Source organism: Crinia signifera, chromosome 6 (genome assembly GCF_055691185.1).
Source record: "Crinia signifera chromosome 6, ASM5569118v1, whole genome shotgun sequence".
In the NCBI taxonomy this organism is placed as follows: domain Eukaryota; kingdom Metazoa; phylum Chordata; class Amphibia; order Anura; family Myobatrachidae; genus Crinia; species Crinia signifera.
In genome coordinates, this window is record NC_139222.1 from 28,160,462 (window position 1) to 28,178,418 (window position 17,957).

The following is a 17,957-nucleotide window of genomic DNA, read 5'->3' on the forward strand; positions in this document are numbered from 1 at the left end:
AGTTGATCTCAACCAACGAGCAATTGTCTGCTTTGAAGCAGGCCACCCAATCTTATGTACATCGTACAAAACCAGCAGCAAATCAGATTTGCGAACATCCTTTACCCTATTGACATAGATTCGCAAAGCGCGAACCACATCCAACTTTTTCAAACTGTCCCTATTCCTCGTTCCCTCAGGCGGGGAAAAAACCGGGAGAACAATGTCCTGATTCAAATGAAATGAGGATATTACCTTAGGTAGAAATTTAGGTACTGTCCTGAGCACAGCCCTGTCATCATGGAAAATCAAAAATGGTGACTTGCAGGACAAGGCACCCAACTCCGACACACGCCTAGCCGAGGCAATGGCCAATAAAAAAAGGTAAGTTTCCAGGAAACATATTTGAGATCCGCTGATCTCATAGGCTCAAAAGGAGGCTTTTGCAGCATGGATAAAACAAGGGACAAGCCCCACGGTGCAACCGGCTGCCTGTAAGGAGGCTTAATCCTGGTCACACCCTGCAAAAAGGTCTGTACCTCTGGCAACAGAGCCACCCTCTTTTGAAAGAAAATGGAAAGTGCCGAAATTTGCACTTTCAAAGATTGCAAACTTAGACCAGACTAAAGGCCATCCTGTAGGAACTCCAGTAGCCTCGCCACCTTAAACCTGGAGATATGAACTCTCTGCCGCTCACACCACCTGATGTAGATCTTCCACACCCTATGGTAATTAGCCGCAGACACCCGGCTTTCGGGCCCTTAACATGGTAGGGATAACCGCCTCTGAAAAACCTTTCTTTCTCAATAAGGAGGACTCATACTCCATGCCGTCAAATTGAGACGAGCTAGGTCCAGGTGTAGGAGCGGTCCTTGACTTAGTAAGTCCGGATGAAGAGGAAGTCGCCACGATTCCGTCGATAATCTCAGTATGTCTGAGTACCATGACCTCCTGGGCCAATCTGGTGCAATCAGTATGGCTGGTAGTCTGGTTCTTTATACTCTTCAACACCCTCGAGATCATTGGAAACGGGGGAAAAATGTATTCCAGACTGAAACACCAAGGAATTGTCATGGCATCCACTGCCCAAGCCGACGGGTCCCTCGATCGAGCGCAAAACCTCGGCACCTGACAATTGCTCCTTGACGCCATAAGATCTATGTCTGGCAGTCCCCAGCGGTCAACAATATTCTGGAAAACTTCCCTATGGAGTGACTACTCCCCCTCCAGCAGATCCGCCCTGCTGAGATAGTCCGCCTCCACATTCCGGAACCCCGGAATGAATACGGCTGACAGTGCTGGCACCTGCACTTCCGCCCAGGTGAAAATCCTCACAATCTCTGCCATCGCCATCTTGCTGCGAGTTCCGCCCTGATGGTTTAAGTATGCCACTGTTGTGGCATTGTCGGATTGAACTCGTACTAGCAATCCCTTCAGAAACTCTTCTGCTTGGCACAAGGCATTCCATAACGCTCACAGTTCCAGTATGTTTATAGGAAGTATTGGATTCCTCCTCGGACCAAAGGCCCTGTAACCTTAGATGGAGCACAACTGCTCCCCAACCCCTGAGACTGGCATCCGTCGTGATGACCAACCAATCCCAAGAGCAAAGGGAACGCCCCATCTGCAGAGTCTCTATATCCGTCCACCATTCCAAGGATATTCTTGTTTCCTGAGACAGAACCAGCCGTTCCGGCTTCATTGTCTTTGCATTTCCGGACCAGGATGCTAGGATGTTCCACTGGAAGCACCTCGAATGGTATCTGGCAAACTGTAGCGTCTCGAAAGTCGCTACTATTTTGCCCAGCAACCTTACTCCCTGCCACACCTTCGGTGCAGGAGCCTGAATAAGTGTTAGCACCATGTGCCGAATCTCCACTGCCTTGGGATGTGGCAAGAACACCCTGTGAAGGTGTGTGTCCAGGATTACCCCGAGGAATTGCAGACTCTAAGTGGGTGTTAAATGCGACTTGGGAAGGTTTAGCACCCAACCCTGCTCTTGCAAGAACTGTGTCGCAATACTCAGGTGTTCCTGAAGTTTTCCCGCCGACTCCGCCTTGAATAAAAGGTCGTCCAGATAAGGAATAATTACTATTCCCTTTAGACGTAGAGCTGCGGCCATGACCGCCATCACTTTTGTGAACACTCTCGGAGCCATAGCCAAACCGAACGGCAGTGCCTGAAACTGCCAATTGTCTTCTCCAATTGCAAACCTTAGGAGAGCTTGGTGATCCTTGAAAATGGACACATGGAGATATGCATCCTGAATATCTACAGATGCCAGAAACTCCCCCGGCTCTATGCTCAGGAGCATAGAACGCAGGGACTCCATGCAAAAATGATCTACCCACAAGTGAAGATTTAAAGACTTTAAATTTAGAATAGGCCTGAAAGACCCGTCTGGCTTGGGGACTAGGAAGAGGATCGAATAAAACCCTTGTTTTCTTTCCTCCTGAGGCACCGGAATCACTACTCCCTTCTCCCTTCGGGACAAAGCTGCCCCCAAAAGAGTGGACCTCAGTGACACAGTCCGAGGCAAAGGAGTAGGAACAAATCTCTTGGGTGGAATGCCTCTGAGATTTATCCGGTAACCCTCGGAAATGATGGAAAGGACCCACTACGGATTCCCTCCACCGGTCCCGAAAGTGCAGGAGGCGACCCCCCACTCTGAGCCCAGAACGGGGAGCCCCCGCCTCGTCATGCAGAGGACTTATAATCACTTTTGGCTGCATGCTTTTTTGTAAAGGCCCCAAACCGAGACATGGAAGACTTTCCTCTGCTGGCCTGAAATCTGCCATGGCCAGTCTGTCCTCTGTTGGACGTCCCGCCCCGAAATGGCGACCGAAAGGATGGCATGAAAACTCCAAACTTGGAGCCTGAACTCTTGGAGGTGGTGGGGAGGAAGGTACTTTTACCCCCAGTAGCCTGTTTAATGATGGCTTCCAGCTCTGAGCCAAACAATAGCTCCCCCTTAAAAGGCATGTTCTCAAGGGACTTCTTGGACTCACTATCAGCTTCCCAAGCTTTGAGCCAAAGAGCCCTCCTAGCTGAAACTGAGGTGATAGACACTCTGGACGCCATTTTAGCTCCTTCCTCACAAACATATTCTGCAGCACATCTCAACTTCTCTGCCAGTATGAAAGCCTCAGAATTTTGGTGGAGAAGACCACTCAGTTGCTTCGCCCACTTGATCATAGCTTTTGTAACCCAAGCAGAAGCAATAATAGGCCTCAAAGTATAACCTACGCCTTCAAAAATAGCTTTCAAGCAACCTTCCACCTTTTTGTCCACTGGGTCTTTAAAGGCAGCACCCCCCTGGACAGGTAACGCAGTGGATTTAGACAGCCTAGCCACCGATGCACCCACTAATGGGGCTTTTTCCCATAATGTTCCTCTGGCATGGGGTACATATTAGCATACTTTTTAGCCATCAACAGTCTTTTATCAGGAGTTTTTCCTGCTTCATTTAAAACAGAGGTCATTCCCTCATCAGAGGGGAAGCACACAGGGTCCCTGCGACTCTTTTTAAACACACAAGAGACAGGAGTCTTTTCTTCCTCTGCAAGATTCAGAGTCTGTCTAACAGCCACAATCAAATCCTCAATGCCTGAAGTTAAGGCCTCAGCTTCATCACTCATGTCCCAACTCCAGTTCTCCTCACACACACCATCATCATCCAAATACTGTAAAATGGGTGGTGTTGATACAGATCCTCTCATCAGAGGATTTTGTAAACTGCTCCATTGAGGCAGTCATTTTATGAACCCCCTGAGCAGTATCCTGCATAGCCTGCAGCAAAATGGGGTCCCCCTGAGCCGGGGTAACTGACCCCCCAGAAACCTGAGAAGAGGTAAAGTGGCCAGGAGACCCTAACAAGGAATCCTTCTGCCTACTCAAAGCCTCAGTAAGAGCATTCATAGACCTGCCCAACGCCAAAGCCCAAGCAGGTTCAGCTATCTACGTCCTGGGGGCGCGTGACCCACTGGGAACAGCCTCACAGGACGGGCATAAATCCCCCTGATCCTCATGTTCACAGGTAAATTTAGCCTCACACTTCTTGCAGTAAATAAACATGTCCAGCGCTCCCTCCTCCACAGCAGCAGAAGTAAACCCCTCAGCCATGTAAAATACAATGCAAAATGAACAGGCACCGCACAGAGCAATGTATAAGTGTACTTATCGGACTGTATTCCGGTCAGCGATCAGCGAGGGAACCGCTTGTTAGAAGAGACTGGAGTCTGTGTAAAATCACCCTGTCAGCTCCGCAGCGCGGGGAAAAGGCGCCAAAAACACAGTGCAGGAAGAGACCAAGTCTCTGCATCAGCAGGGAGACTAGCCCATCTTGTGCTTTCTCCCCCATCAGCCGCTCCCGCAGTTGTCTCTGCTTACCTCCTTGTACCTCCCTTCCATGGGACCACAATGGAGTCGTCCAGCAGCGCCGGACTCCTGTGAGAGACTTCACTTCCCTGGCGGGATTTCAGTCTCTAAGCCCTTCAAGATGGCAGGCGCCATCGCGGGGGTGGGGGGTCCATCCCCCAAGATCTCCTTCTGCAAGGAGCCGGTTAGGACACCCCCGGGGCCCAGGAAAGTCTCTAACACAGAGACTAAGCGCTGTGCAGAAGGAATAAAAAGTGTCCCTCTGCACACAGAGAGCTGACAGGACGAGCTTCTGTCAGCCTCTGCTGCGCTCTCAGTGTGTATGAACTTCAAGTAGAAGTAACACACTGGAAAACCTGCTCTAAAGCTAGTGCATTAATAAAATAATAAAAAACCTAACTATCTTCAAAAAAATCCAAAGAAAAAACCGCAGCTGCGAAGCATAGCACCCGCTCCTGTGGGCACCTAAAACTAACTGGAGCATTATGGGATGCAGTAGGGAGGAGCCTGCTCCCAAAGAAATTAGAAGCATAGGTGCCTGGCTCCTGGCGGAGAAAGAGCCGAATTATACTCAGGAAGAAAAAGGAATTAATCGGTGAGTATAATTCGCCTCTTTCTTCTACGATCCCCATGGCAGCCATAACACTGGGACATACCCAAGTAAACACACGGGAGGGAAAGCTGCATGAAATATTTATTATCTCGGGACCAGTCAAACGGACATAGCTCCTTGTAAGACATGATTCCCAAAGTGGGCAGTAGATACATTAAGTGCGTAATGGTTAGAGAAAGTATGAAACGAGGACCAGGTAGCAGCCCTACAGATCTCTGTAATAGATGCCTTCGCCTTATTCGCCCATGATGTGGAAACTGCCCGAGTGTGCATGGACGATAGGAGGCGCCACCTTGTTTTCTTTCTTGTAGGCCAGGCATGTCCAAACTATGGCCCTCCAGCTGTTGTGAAACTACACATCCCAGCATGCCTTGCAATAGTTTAACATTCCCTAAAAGCAAAACTGAGGCAAGGCATGATGGGACTTGTAGTTTCACAACAGCTGGAGGGCCATAGTTTGGACATGCTTGTTGTAGGCAAATAGGATAACCTCTCTTATCCATCTCAAAATGGTTTGTTTGACTGGTGCTTCTCCTTTATTCCTTCTGGAATTACAAATAGGTGCTTGGTGGATCTAAAACTCTTGGTTCTTTTCAAGTATATAGAGATGGCTCTAACGATCTAATTTGTGCCACATTTCTTCCTCCTCATTCTGAGGAATTGGGTAAAACTCAGGAAGAGTTATCTCTTGGTTGAGGAGGAATCTTGAGATTACCTTTGGTAGAAATTCTGGGTGCGTCCTCAGCACCACTCTATCAGGAAAAACAGTCAGATAGGGTTCCTCAATTCACAGCGCTTGTAACTCACTCACCCGTCTGGCTGAGGTGACTGCCACCAGAAAGACCACTTTCCAGATAAGTAGTTTGAGTGGAATGTCTATAAGTGGTTCAAACGGATGTTTGGATAACACTGTAAGCAATAGGTTTAGATCCCAAGGAGCCACAATAGATTTGATCGGTGGTCTAATTCTCTTCATGGCCCTGCTAAACCTTTTGACCATCTTCTCTTCCGCTAATGGTCTGTCCAGTAGAATGCTCAAAGCAGAGATTTGTGCCTTGATAGTAGCTGTTGCTAAACCTAATAGGAATCCGTCAAACAAGAATTGTAATACTTCGCCAGTGGAAATCTTAGAAAAGTCACCTGAGAACGGACCCCATTCGATGAATTTTATCCATGTTCTGTAATATGCTAATGAAGAGACATCTTTTCTGGCCTTCAACGTCATATCAGTGACTTGTGATGAGAGTTTATGCTTTTTTAATATTTGCCGCTCAATCTCCACGCCCTTCGACAATGTCGCGGGTTCTGAACGTAGCACTGGACCTTGTCTCAGTAGATCCGGTCTGTTGGGCAATTCCCATGGTTTCTGTACAGATAGCCTGAGGGCATTCGAGAACCAACCCCTCTGTGGCCAATATGTTAGGATTGCCACCAGGTCTACTTTGTCCTCTTGTATCTTCTTTATCACCTTGTTTATCAAGGGAGAGGGCAGAAATATGTACCCCAGTTTGAACTGCCATTTGATCGTAAAGGCATCCAACGTCGCTGCTTGGGCATGATAGTATTTTGAGCAGAATGTCCTCACCTTTCTGTTGGGAGTAAGTGGCCATCAGGTCTACCTCCGGAACTCCGAACCTCTGTATTATCTCTCTGAATACCTCTTCGTTCAGTTCCCATTCGCCTGGATCCAGCAACTTGCGACTCAGGAAATCTGCAATTACATTTCTTCTGCCCGGTATATACACTGCCGAAATTGAGAGAAGATATCTCTCCGCCCATGCCATAATATTCTCTGACATTATCATCAACTTTCTGCTCCTGGTACCTCCTTGATGATTTATGTGTGAGACCACCGTCACGTTGTCTGACATAATTCTGACGTGAGTTCCCTTGGTATACTCCTTCAATCATCTTACTGCTTCCCAGACTGCTTGAAGTTCTCTTACATTTCAGGATTTAATCACCTCTTCTAGGGATCATACTCCTTGTACTGATACATTTGCCATGTGTGCACCCCAATCGGTTAGACTGGCATCAGTGGTTAGTACCAAATAACTCGGACTCTCCAGACTGGGTCTCTTCTCCTTCAGACCTCTTGTCCACCATAGTATGGATTTTCTTATCGGGCCCTTTAGTACTACTGGATGATGATCGCTGCATCCCCTTCGGATCAGAGGTAAAAGGTACCATTGAAGCTTCCTCATATTTGATTGAGCCCAGGGTATGACTTTCATGCAGGACGTCATCATGCCCAACAACTGTACAGCCATAATCAGTGTCACCTTCTTTGAGTATAGAACCGTCTCTATCATTCGCTGGATTCTTAGGCATCTCTCTGACGAGAGAGCAATATTGAAGTTTACAGTGTCTATTAGGACGCCCAGGAACTGAATATTTTGGCTTGGTGAAAGACAGCTCTTGACTTCGTTTATAACCCAGCCATGCATCTGTAGTGTTGACAATGTCAGATCTACACTTTGTAGAACTTCTTCTTCCGAATCTCCAGCGATTAATAGATCATCCAGATATGGCCATATTAGGACTCCTAGTTTTCTCAATTCCGCAATCAGGGTGACCAATACTTTTGTGAATACCCTCGGAGACATCCTTAGCCCAAAGGGTAGGCATGTGAACTGGAAGTGCCTGTTTGACACCGAGAACCTGAGGAATTTTCTGAGATAGGCGTTTACTGGAATGTGATAGTAGGCGTCCCTTAGGTCTATTGAGGCTAAGTATGCCCCTTTCTTTATTCCGGCCACTATAGACGTTAAATTTTCCATCCTGAACTTTATCTTTTTTATGTTTTTGTTCAGGTCTCTTAGATCCAGAATTGTTCTGTGTTCCCCATTGGTCCTCTTCACTAGAAATAAGTTTGAATAAAACCCTCTCTTGTTGCCTGGGAATCTCTTCTTCAGCGTTTATTTCTAGAAGTTGTTCTATCTTCAGTGACAATTCCCTTCTTTCTTCCATCGTTCTTGGTATTCTGGATCTTATAAACCGATCTTGTCTCGGAAATCTCGCAAATTCTATTGAATAGCCGTTCTGTATTGTGTTCAGGACCCATCTGTCCCCAATCGTCTTCCTCCGTACATCTGGGAATTTCAATAATCTCGCTCCTATCTTGATTCTTTGTAGATAGTCATAATCTTCCACCTCTGTCAGATTGAAATAGTCCACGAAAACGTTGCCGAAAGGACTGACGGGATAAGTTCGGATTCCCTCTTCTATAGTATCGTCTTCCGGGCCTGTAACTTCTCGCCTCCTTAAAAGATGGTTTAGGTGTCCCAGGATATGGGAAACGATTTCTCCTGTCCTGTGGGAGACGGACAGATTTACCTCATGATAGTTTTTGAATCATAGCGTCAAGTTTGGATCCAAATAAATAATTTCCTTCAAAGGGTAGTGCTGTCAATTTATTTTTAGAATTTGCATCGGCACTCTATGGCTTAAGCCACAATGCCCTTCTTGCCGTCACTCCAGCCGCCATGGACTTTGATGCAAAAGACACAGAGTCAAGAGATGCTTCACATAAATAATCAACGGATTTTTGCATTATTTCTAAGCTGCGTAATATATATGACTTTGATATCTTGTCTTCTACATCGGTATGTAGGTTGGCTGCCCAGAGTCTAAGGGCACGGGATACAGAAGCAATAGCTACCGATGATTTAAGAGCCCCCGAAGAAACGGTATGCACCTTCCGTAAAGAATTTTCTACTTTCTTATCCATAGAGTCCTTGAAAGCAGCCGCGTCTTCCACTGGTATAGTTGAAATCGACGTGAGTTCCGCTACAGCTGCATCCACCTTTGGTATCTTACACCATCCAATAAACTCTTCATCCTTGTACGGATACATCTTATCCACTCTGTTACTAAGGGTGAACTTCTTGTCCACATTTATCCATGCTTTAGCAATCATCTCTCTTACTACTTTGTTCAGCGGGAAGGTCCTTCCCCTTCTAGATCGGTCTTCAAATAGAGGATACTTTTCAACCGAAGTACCTGGGGCTTCCTGGTAGTTCATAGCTTTATATATGGTTTTTAACACATTTTCAACAATATCAAGATTGAAGGTCCTGTCATTCCCAACTTCACCTGATTCATCTGTGGAATCCTTTACTGGATCATCCATACCTGATGAACCTTCATCCTGACTAAACCCAGCTTGGGATCTGGATCTCTTTGCTATCTGTGATTGCGCAAATTCGTCTTTAGATACAAAATTCTGCTTCATCCATAACATAAGTTCCTTCAGTATGATCAGGTTTCTTCTTTATTTCATACCTTGTGGAATCCTTTTGTTTTATCTCACAATTTTCACATAATGATTTATTCTGACTAGCAGAGAATACTTTGTCACATGACATGCAATTTGATTCAATGTATTTCTTCTTAGATACTCTTTTCTTCGGTACTGGGGTACTTTCTGTAGGCACACTACAAGAAAAAAGGGATTTTTGTAAGAACTTACCGTTCTAATCCCTTTCTCTGATATGGTCCTGGTGACACAGCTCAACATTGGGATGTAGGAGGGTCCGTAGGAGCCAGGCACCTATCCTAAAGCTTTTGGAGGGTAGGCTCCTCCCTTCTGCATCCCGGACTCCTCAGTTCAATCTTGCAAAGCCACTGGAATACATTAACTCAGTACAAATGCCTGCACATATTATATGCACAATTTTTTAATTTTTTTTTTACTTTTCAGCCATATATAACATGAAACATCATGAACACTGGCATACTTACAGAGCGTAAGGGAGGGATCGCTGTGTCACCAGGACCATATCAGAGAAAGGGATTCGAACGGTAAGTTCTTACAAAAATCCCTTTTTCTCTTTCAATTGTCCTGGTGACACAGCTCAACATTGGGACGCTCAAGAGCCGGTCCTTTGGGAGGGTACGCTCAGGTCTGCAGCTCTCATCACTGCTCGCCCGAATGATGCATCCTCCGACGCGAACTCATGGAACCTATAGAATTTGGCAAAAGTGTGAACAGATGACCAAGTGGCGGCCCTGCAAACCTGCTCAGCTGTGGCCCCATGTCGAACCGCCCAAGAGGTGGCGACCGACCTGGTGGTATGCGCGTTGATCCTGGCCGGAACAGGCCTACCAACCTTAGTATATGCAAAGGCAATGACCGAACGCAACCACCTAGCAATGGTCTGCTTAGACGCAGGCCAACCAATCTTGTGCACATCATACAAGACTAGCAAAGTATCAGTCTTCCCTGTCCACATAAATGCGCAAGGCGCGAACAACGTCCAAATTCCTCAATTTGTCCCTCTTCCTGGAACCCTCTGGGGGTTGAAACACAGGCAGAACTATCTCTTGATCCAAATGAAAAGCAGAGACTACTTTTGGCAAAAATTGGGGTACTGTTCGAAGAACAGCCCTGTCATCATGAAAAATAAGAAAGGGAGACTTGCAGGACAATGCTCCCAACTCTGACAATCTCTTTGCCGAAGCAACAGCCAACAATAAGACAAGTTTCCATGTAAGGAACTTAAGGTCAGCCGACAATGGCTCAAAAGGCGCCCTTTGGAGACACTCCAGATCCAGTGATAAATCCAATGGAGCCACTGGTTGCTTGTAGGGAGGTTTCAACCGTGAAACCCCTTGCAGGAAAGTCTGCACCTCCGGTAGCAATGCTATCCTCTTCTGGAAATCTGTACCTTGAGTGACTGAAGGCTTAGACCAGACGAGAAACCATCCTGCAAAAACTCCAGAAATTTAGAAAGTCAAAATCGCAATGTATTCGACTTCTGCCTTTCACACCACCTAATATAGGTCTTCCAGACCCTATAATAGTTAGCCGAAGACACCGACTTCCTAGCCTTTACCACGGTGTTAACCACAGCCTCTGAGAAACCCTTGTTCTTGAAGATGGCGGTCTCAATAGCCAAGCCGTCAAATTTAATGAATCCAGGTGGAAGAACAGCCCTTGGCTTAACAGATCTGCCCTCAGAGGTAGACGCCACGAGTCCACAGACAATCTCTGAACCCTCGAGTACCAGGACCTCCTTAGCCAATCTGGGGCTACTAGAATCACCGGAATTCCATGGGATTGGATTCTTTTCAACACTCTCGCCAGCATTGTAAACGGCGGGAAAACATAAAGCAGATTCCCCTCCCAGGGGATAGTCATTGCATCCACTGCTTCGGCCACTGGATCTCTTGTCCTGGCATAGAACCTGGGTACCCGATGATTGAACCTAGATGCCATAAGGTCCACATCCGGAGTTCCCCACTTCACTGTAATCTGGTGAAATACCTGTGGATTCAGGCTCCATTCCCCCTCTAGCAGTTCCTCCCTGCTCAGGAAATCGGCCTCGACATTCTCCACCCCTGGGATGAACATCGCTGACAACGCTGGAACATTCTGCTCCGTCCACAAGAAGATCCGGGAAACCTCCCACATGGCCAGCCTGCTGCGTGTGCCTCCCTGATGATTCAGGTACGCCACAGCCGTGGCATTGTCCGTCTGAATCCGCAAAGGAAGACCCTGTAATCTTTCTCCACACAGCCCGCAGTTCCAGGATATTGATCGGCAGACTCCTCCGAGGACCACAAGCCCTGAAGGCGAAGGTCAAGAACAACTGCCCTCCAGCCCCTGAGACTGGCGTCGGTAGTGACTACCAGCCAGTCCCAGGACTGCAAAGACCGACCCCACTGAGGGAATCCACCTCCATCCACCATTCCAGGGAAGACCGGGTTTCTGGAGACAGCACTATGCGCTCTGACTTCATGGTCTGAGTATTCCCTGACCAGGATGTCAGAATGTTCTACTGGAATACTCGAGAGTGGAACCTGGCAAACTGTAGCATCTCGAAAGTCGCCACCATTTTTCCCAGCAGTTTGAGACACCTCCAAACCGATGGACTCTGAGACCCCAGGATCTCCCGAACCAAGATGGATATGTCCCTGGCCTTTGTCTCTGGTAGAAATACCCAATGTAGATGGGTATCCAGGACAACACCCAGGAACTGGATTCTCTGTGACGGCACAAGCTGAGACTTTTGGGTACTCTTTACCTAGAACGGCGCCCATCGGGGTGATCGCGGGATCGCGGGCAGTACATAAACGGCCGCGACGCGATGCCCGCGATCACCGCGATTTTCCCATAGGGAACAATGTTAAAAAGCCAGATTGACCGCGATTTTGCATTCAATGCCTCAATGCCCGCGATTTTCCCATAGGAATCAATGTTAAATGGGCTACAGAGCCCAAATAGGCTCAATTAACCCTTAAATGTCACCCCAATTTTTTGACGCCACCCCACGATCCACGCCAACCCGAAGCGTGGCGAGCGCAGCGAGGCCGCGAGGGGCGGCGGTACGCGTCCTCCGACCTTTTCATGCCCTACTATCCACGTCGGCGTGGAGTTGAGAATAGAATAGTGTGGCGAGCGCAGCGAGCCACCGAGCCCGAAGCGTGGCGAGCGCAGCGAGCCCCGCGAGGGGACGCGGATACCTTCACAGTTATACGCGGCCCCTCACGGACTTCACAGGTGTCCGTGGTGACGCGGACACCTGTGAAGCCCGCGAAGGGACGCGTTTACCTGTGAAGGTATCCGCGTCCCCTCGCGGGGCTCGCTGCGCTCGCCACGCTTCGGGCTCGGTGGCTCGCCACACTATTCAATTCTCAACTCCACGCCGACGTGGATAGTAGGGCATGAAAAGGTCGGAGGACGCGTACCGCCGCCCCTCGCGGGCTCGCTGCGCTCGCCACGCTTCGGGTTGGCGTGGATCGTGGGGTGGCGTAAAAAAATTGGGGTGACATTTAAGGGTTAATTGGGTCTATTTGGGCTCTGTAGCCCATTTAACATTGATTCCTATGGGAAAATCGCGGGCATTGAGGCATTTTACATTAAAATCGCGGTCAATTAGGCTTTTTAACATTGTTCCCTATGGGAAAATCGCGGTCATCGCGGGTACACGATTTTGATGTACCCGCGATTTACCCGCGATGCCCGCGATTTTTTACCCCCGACGCCCGCGATTCTAATCGCGGGCGCCGTTCTAGGTAAAGAGTACCGACTTTTGTAATTTAAAAGCCAACTGTGAACTTGCAAAAACCTGATGGCTTCTACCAAGTGACTCTGCAACCTCTCCGCCGACTCTGCTTTGAACAGCAGGTCGTCCAGGTACGGAATCACAGCGATTCCCCTCAGTCGGAGAGCAGCCGCCATCACGGACATAATTTTGGTGAATACCCTTGGTGCTGTGGCCAGTCCAAAGGGCAACGCCTGGAATTGCAAATGTAGGTCTCCTATTGCAAACCTCAGGAGAGCCTGATGTTCCGGGTGGATAGGAACATGAAGATATGCGTCCTGGACATCCATGGACGCCAAAAATTCTCCATGGTCCAGGCTTAGCAGCACAGACCGTAGAGATTCCATCTTGAAATGGTTTACCCACAGATGGAGATTCAAAGACTTTAAATTTAAGATTGGTCTGAAGGACCCGTCTGGCTTGGGCACCAAAAACAGAATGGAATAAAAGCCCTTCTTCCACTCCGCTCGAGGGACCGGGATCACCACTCCTTTCTCTAAGAGTGATTGAGCCGCCCCCAGAAGAGCAGCTCCTTTGGCAGTGGTGTAGGTATGAATCTTCTCGGAGGAAGACCTTTGAAGGGAATCCTGTAACCCTGGGATACAATGTCCAACACCCAAGGATCCCGGTCCAACAATGCCCAAGCGTCCCTGAACCATCTCAGACGCCCCCCCACCTTGACCACCACTGGGATATTCCCCAGATAGTCATGCTGAGGGCTTGTCCTCTCCTTTGGTGCTTGGTTTCTTATGAAAGGAACTGAACTTTGACTTTGGGGCCTTGCCCCTGGAGGACTGAAACTTTCCCCTAAATGACTGTCCCCGAAAGGACGCACCCCCTCTAGGGGAGGGCCGAAAGGACGGCCTAAAAGTAGAAAACCTAGAGGCCTGTTTAGCTGCAGGAGCCGGCAGGAAAGTACTTTTGCCTCCCGTGGCCTGCTTAATAATCTCTTCCAGCTCGGAACCAAACAGCTTTCCTTTAAAAGCTAAAGCCTCAAGGCCTTTTTTGATTCATTATCCGCCTCCCAGGCTTTAAGCCAAAGCACTCTCCTGGCATTGACGGACACTGTGGAAACTCTGGAAGCCATTTTGAGTGCTTCCTCCTCAGCCTCAAGCACATACTCCGCAGCTGCTTTTAGCTTCTCAGCAAGCAGTAACACACCTGTATCAGCTTGCAAAATTGTACATAAGTCATTGGCCCACACAATCATGGCCTTAGAGATCCAGGCTGATGCTATCAAAGGGCGTAAAGTGAAGCCCACCCCTTCAAATAATGCCTTGAGGTTACCTTCAAGCTTCTTGTCTACGGGGTCCTTAAAGGCTGCCCCCCATGGACAGGTAGCACTGTGGATTTAGAAAGCCGTGCCACAGAAGCGTCTACCACCGGAACTTTTTCCCAGAAGGTCCGCATGAGCCTCAGGCATGGGGCATAGACTTAAAAATCTCTTAGGCATCTGCAGCCTTTTATCTGGCGTTTTCCAAGCCCCTTCCAATAAATCCTGTAAACCTTCATCCGCAGGGAAGGTAACAGTTTCCTTACTCTGCCGTTTAAATACACCTTTTGCAGGAGTTTTATCCTCCACAGACAAACTCAGAGCCTGTTTAACAGCAGTAATCAAATCCTCCACCCCTGGGGCCAAGGAATCCTCAGAGTCATCACCCTGATCCCAGGGGATGTCTGTGTACTCTCCCTCCTCTTCAGATTCAGCAACAAGCAACGGCACTGAACAGTGGCGTAACTAGCTTTTGGGCGCCCCCTCCGTTAAAGGGAGGGCGCCCACCCACGCACCCCGCCGCACCAATCCCCGCCCCCCCCCCGCCGCACCTACCCTCGCCCGCCGCGCCGCACCAACCCCCGCCTCGCCCCCCATGCAATCCCCCCCATCGCCCGCAGTCTTACCTACACTCAGTACGCGCTGGTCCCGGCTCCCTTCTTCTGCTATGAGGACCACCACAAAATGTCTGCCCCCATGCAGCAGACAGTTTCAGAGAACTTTCTGCTACATGGGGGCGGACATTTTGTTGTGGTCCTCATAGCAGAAGAAGGGAGCCGGGACCAGCGCGTACTGATGACTGACAGGTAAAGACTGAGGGGGATGGCGGCGGGGTGTATATATATATATATAGCATAACTATAGCACTGCAGCCCCCGGCGCCCGCACATGCATAGCGCCCCCCCGCGGTTGTGGGGGCTGCGGTGCTATAGTTACGCCCCTGGCACTGAATAAGACCTTTTAGGGGTCCCCACAGTATCACCATCAAATTTGTCTAACAAATCATTAAATCTGCTGATCCCTTTAGCAGTATCCTGCATGACCTGTAAGAAACCAGGATCTGCTTGGGTCAGAGGCAAGGAGCCAAAGGACTGCTGAGATGATGACATAGGTCTAGGGGAAGATACCAACACATCACTCTGCCTGTCCAGAAATTGCACTAAGGCATTTACAGACCTGTCCAGGGCACTGGCCCACGCAAGCTCCGATTGCTCTACCCTCTGGGGTTCACTGCCCATGGGTCTCACACCAGCGCGAGTAATACACAAGCCCCCCTTGGCCATCTGTTCAGGGGTAAATTTTAGTGTACAAACACTACAAGCGCACAATGCATTAAGGGCTCCCTCCCCCAAAGCCACAGACTGTTGCTCAGACATGATGCAAAAAGACAACACAGTCACAGCGCACAATGTACAGGCGTTTTATACAGAGCCAATGTACCACAGTCACTTATCTGTCTGAAGCTTTCAGAAGTGGGGAAATCGATGCCCAGGAAATCCAATCACTCTGCCAGGATCTGTCAGCCAGCTCAGCTCCGCTGCAAGCGTTCTAAATGGTGCCAAAATAGAGTGAGGGAAGAGACCAAGTCCCTGCTGCTGCGGGGTCCGTGACTTTTGGCGCCAACCACCCCCAGACAGCCGCTCCCTTAGTAGGATCTCCTAGTTCCAGTATCTCCCCCTCAGCTGGGGACCACTTGGAACATGCCTGTAACACACTGCTGTCCTCTCATATAGGAGCTCAGTGTGTAAGCTCCGCAGAAAATGGCCGCCGCCATCACGGAGCGCCTGTCCCCCATGATCCCCACCTAGCGTGAAGCCGGTTTCAGAGCGCTCCGGAACCCAGGCAGCTTCTTAATAGAAGCTGTAAGCACCGCACAGGGAGACCAGACAGTGTCTCCCCTGTGCACAGTGAACTGACAGGACGCGCTTCTGTCAGCTCCTGCTGTCAGTGTGAGGATTCAGGGAGAATCCTCACACTGTGCCTACCTAGCTAGTGTAAAAGTTAATAAAATAAAAAACTCCTAACAAACTCTAATCCTTCGGCTGCTCCTGCAGCCCTTTAGAATAGCACCCACTCCAGTGGGCACCTAACACGAACTGGAGTCTGGGATGCAGAAGGGAGGAGCCTACCCTCCAAAAGCTTTAGGATAGGTGCCTGGCTCCTACGGACCCTCCTACATCCCAATGTTGAGCTGTGTCACCAGGACCATTGAAAGAGAAATAATGTATACTAAGTAACTAGAAAATAAAACAACTAAATGACCAAAGCCAAAGGGCTTACCTCACAGGGGCATTATCCAGCTTAGGGGGAGGAAGGCACATCCATATCGGCAAAACCTAACTCAATGCAAGGAGTAGCGTTTGAGCTCTGTTTAAATAGGGCGCCATAACCCTTAATGCGCCGCCAGTCTAATAATCAGGATGGCTGAGCGGAACAAAAATTGTTCCCTGTGTTTCCGGGGAAGTACTTTAGCTGCACACCAGTGTTGCTCTGGGCGGAAGTAAGACGCCGCCGCGTACTTCCGCCCTCACAGTGCTAACTCTGCAGCGTGCAGTCGCGGCTTACAGCCCAGACTGCAGCATGTCTCTTACCAGAGCCGCCTACTTATGCCTTGACTCCCAGACCAAAACGCTGTATCCATGCTGGGAAAGCTTCCTGAAACGTCTGTACATAGCGCCATAATGTGACTGCATTTGCTGTGAAGTATTTAACTTCTGCAGGAATAATCAGGCATATGCATAGGGGTATAGATAAATCCATTCCCCCTCACATCTTCTTCTCCCCGGGGAGCCACCCCATAGATAAAAGGTAACCCTGCTTGAAACAAACAAAATACTCCTACTCTGTCCTCTCTAAACGGAGACAGGAAAAAAAGACACTGAGGTGAAGGAGGAGGAGGCGGTTATACCCAAGGTGGGCGGTCCTAGAGAAAAAACTCCTGTCTAATCTATAGGGGAAAGGAAACATCCCAGTGTTATGGCTGCCATGGGGATCGTAGAAGAAATGATTATTCCTCACCTGTGCTGATATCTTTAGGGATTTCCTCTTTATTACACTGCTGATCAACCCTCATATGTGTGTCTTCTGTCTCTGTATCTTCTTTCTTATCAGACACATAAGACTCTTCTCTTATCTTCATATCCGTCACATACGTCTCTTCTTCCTCTGTGTCTTCTGCCTTAATGTCAGTCACATACGTCTCTTCTTCCTCTGTGTCTTCTGCCTTAATATCTTCACATTGAACCTACAAAAAAAATATCTCATTAGTAATGTTTGATGCTAGTGAGATTACACAGTACAATATCCGTGCAGTCACTTAGGAATATTGGGGAGACCCTAATTCCCACCTACCTGATCCTCCTGTGGGGTCCTGTGAGTCTCCTCTGTATAGTGCTGGGAATACAGAGGACAGGGACATCTCTCTGGGGTATCTCTGTTACTGGGCCCATCTATAGGAGACACACAGTGACTGAATATATTGTACATGTGGATTAGCAAATGATACGTGTATATAGGGGGCCCCCATACCTGCTCGCCCCTGTACAATAAAACAAAGTCTCCTCTTACCCAGTGATGTGAGGGCCAAGTGATTCTCCATCATAACATTCCTGCACAGACCCTTGTGTTCCTCTATATACTCCCGTTCCTGCATGGAGAGATAGACAGT

At 48.6% G+C, this 17,957-nt stretch overlaps 1 protein-coding gene across 1 annotated transcript in view; it reads right to left on the reverse strand.

The window, feature by feature from the left end:
* Positions 1-17,528, reverse strand: part of LOC146010221 (uncharacterized) — a 60,463-nt gene extending 42,935 nt beyond the window's left edge. The window contains 1 exon segment of the mRNA XM_083151257.1: positions 17,309-17,528. Within this exon segment, the coding sequence (XP_083007383.1) occupies positions 17,309-17,429 (121 nt within the window). The 5' untranslated portion in view covers positions 17,430-17,528.
* Positions 17,529-17,957: the final 429 nt, after the last annotated feature.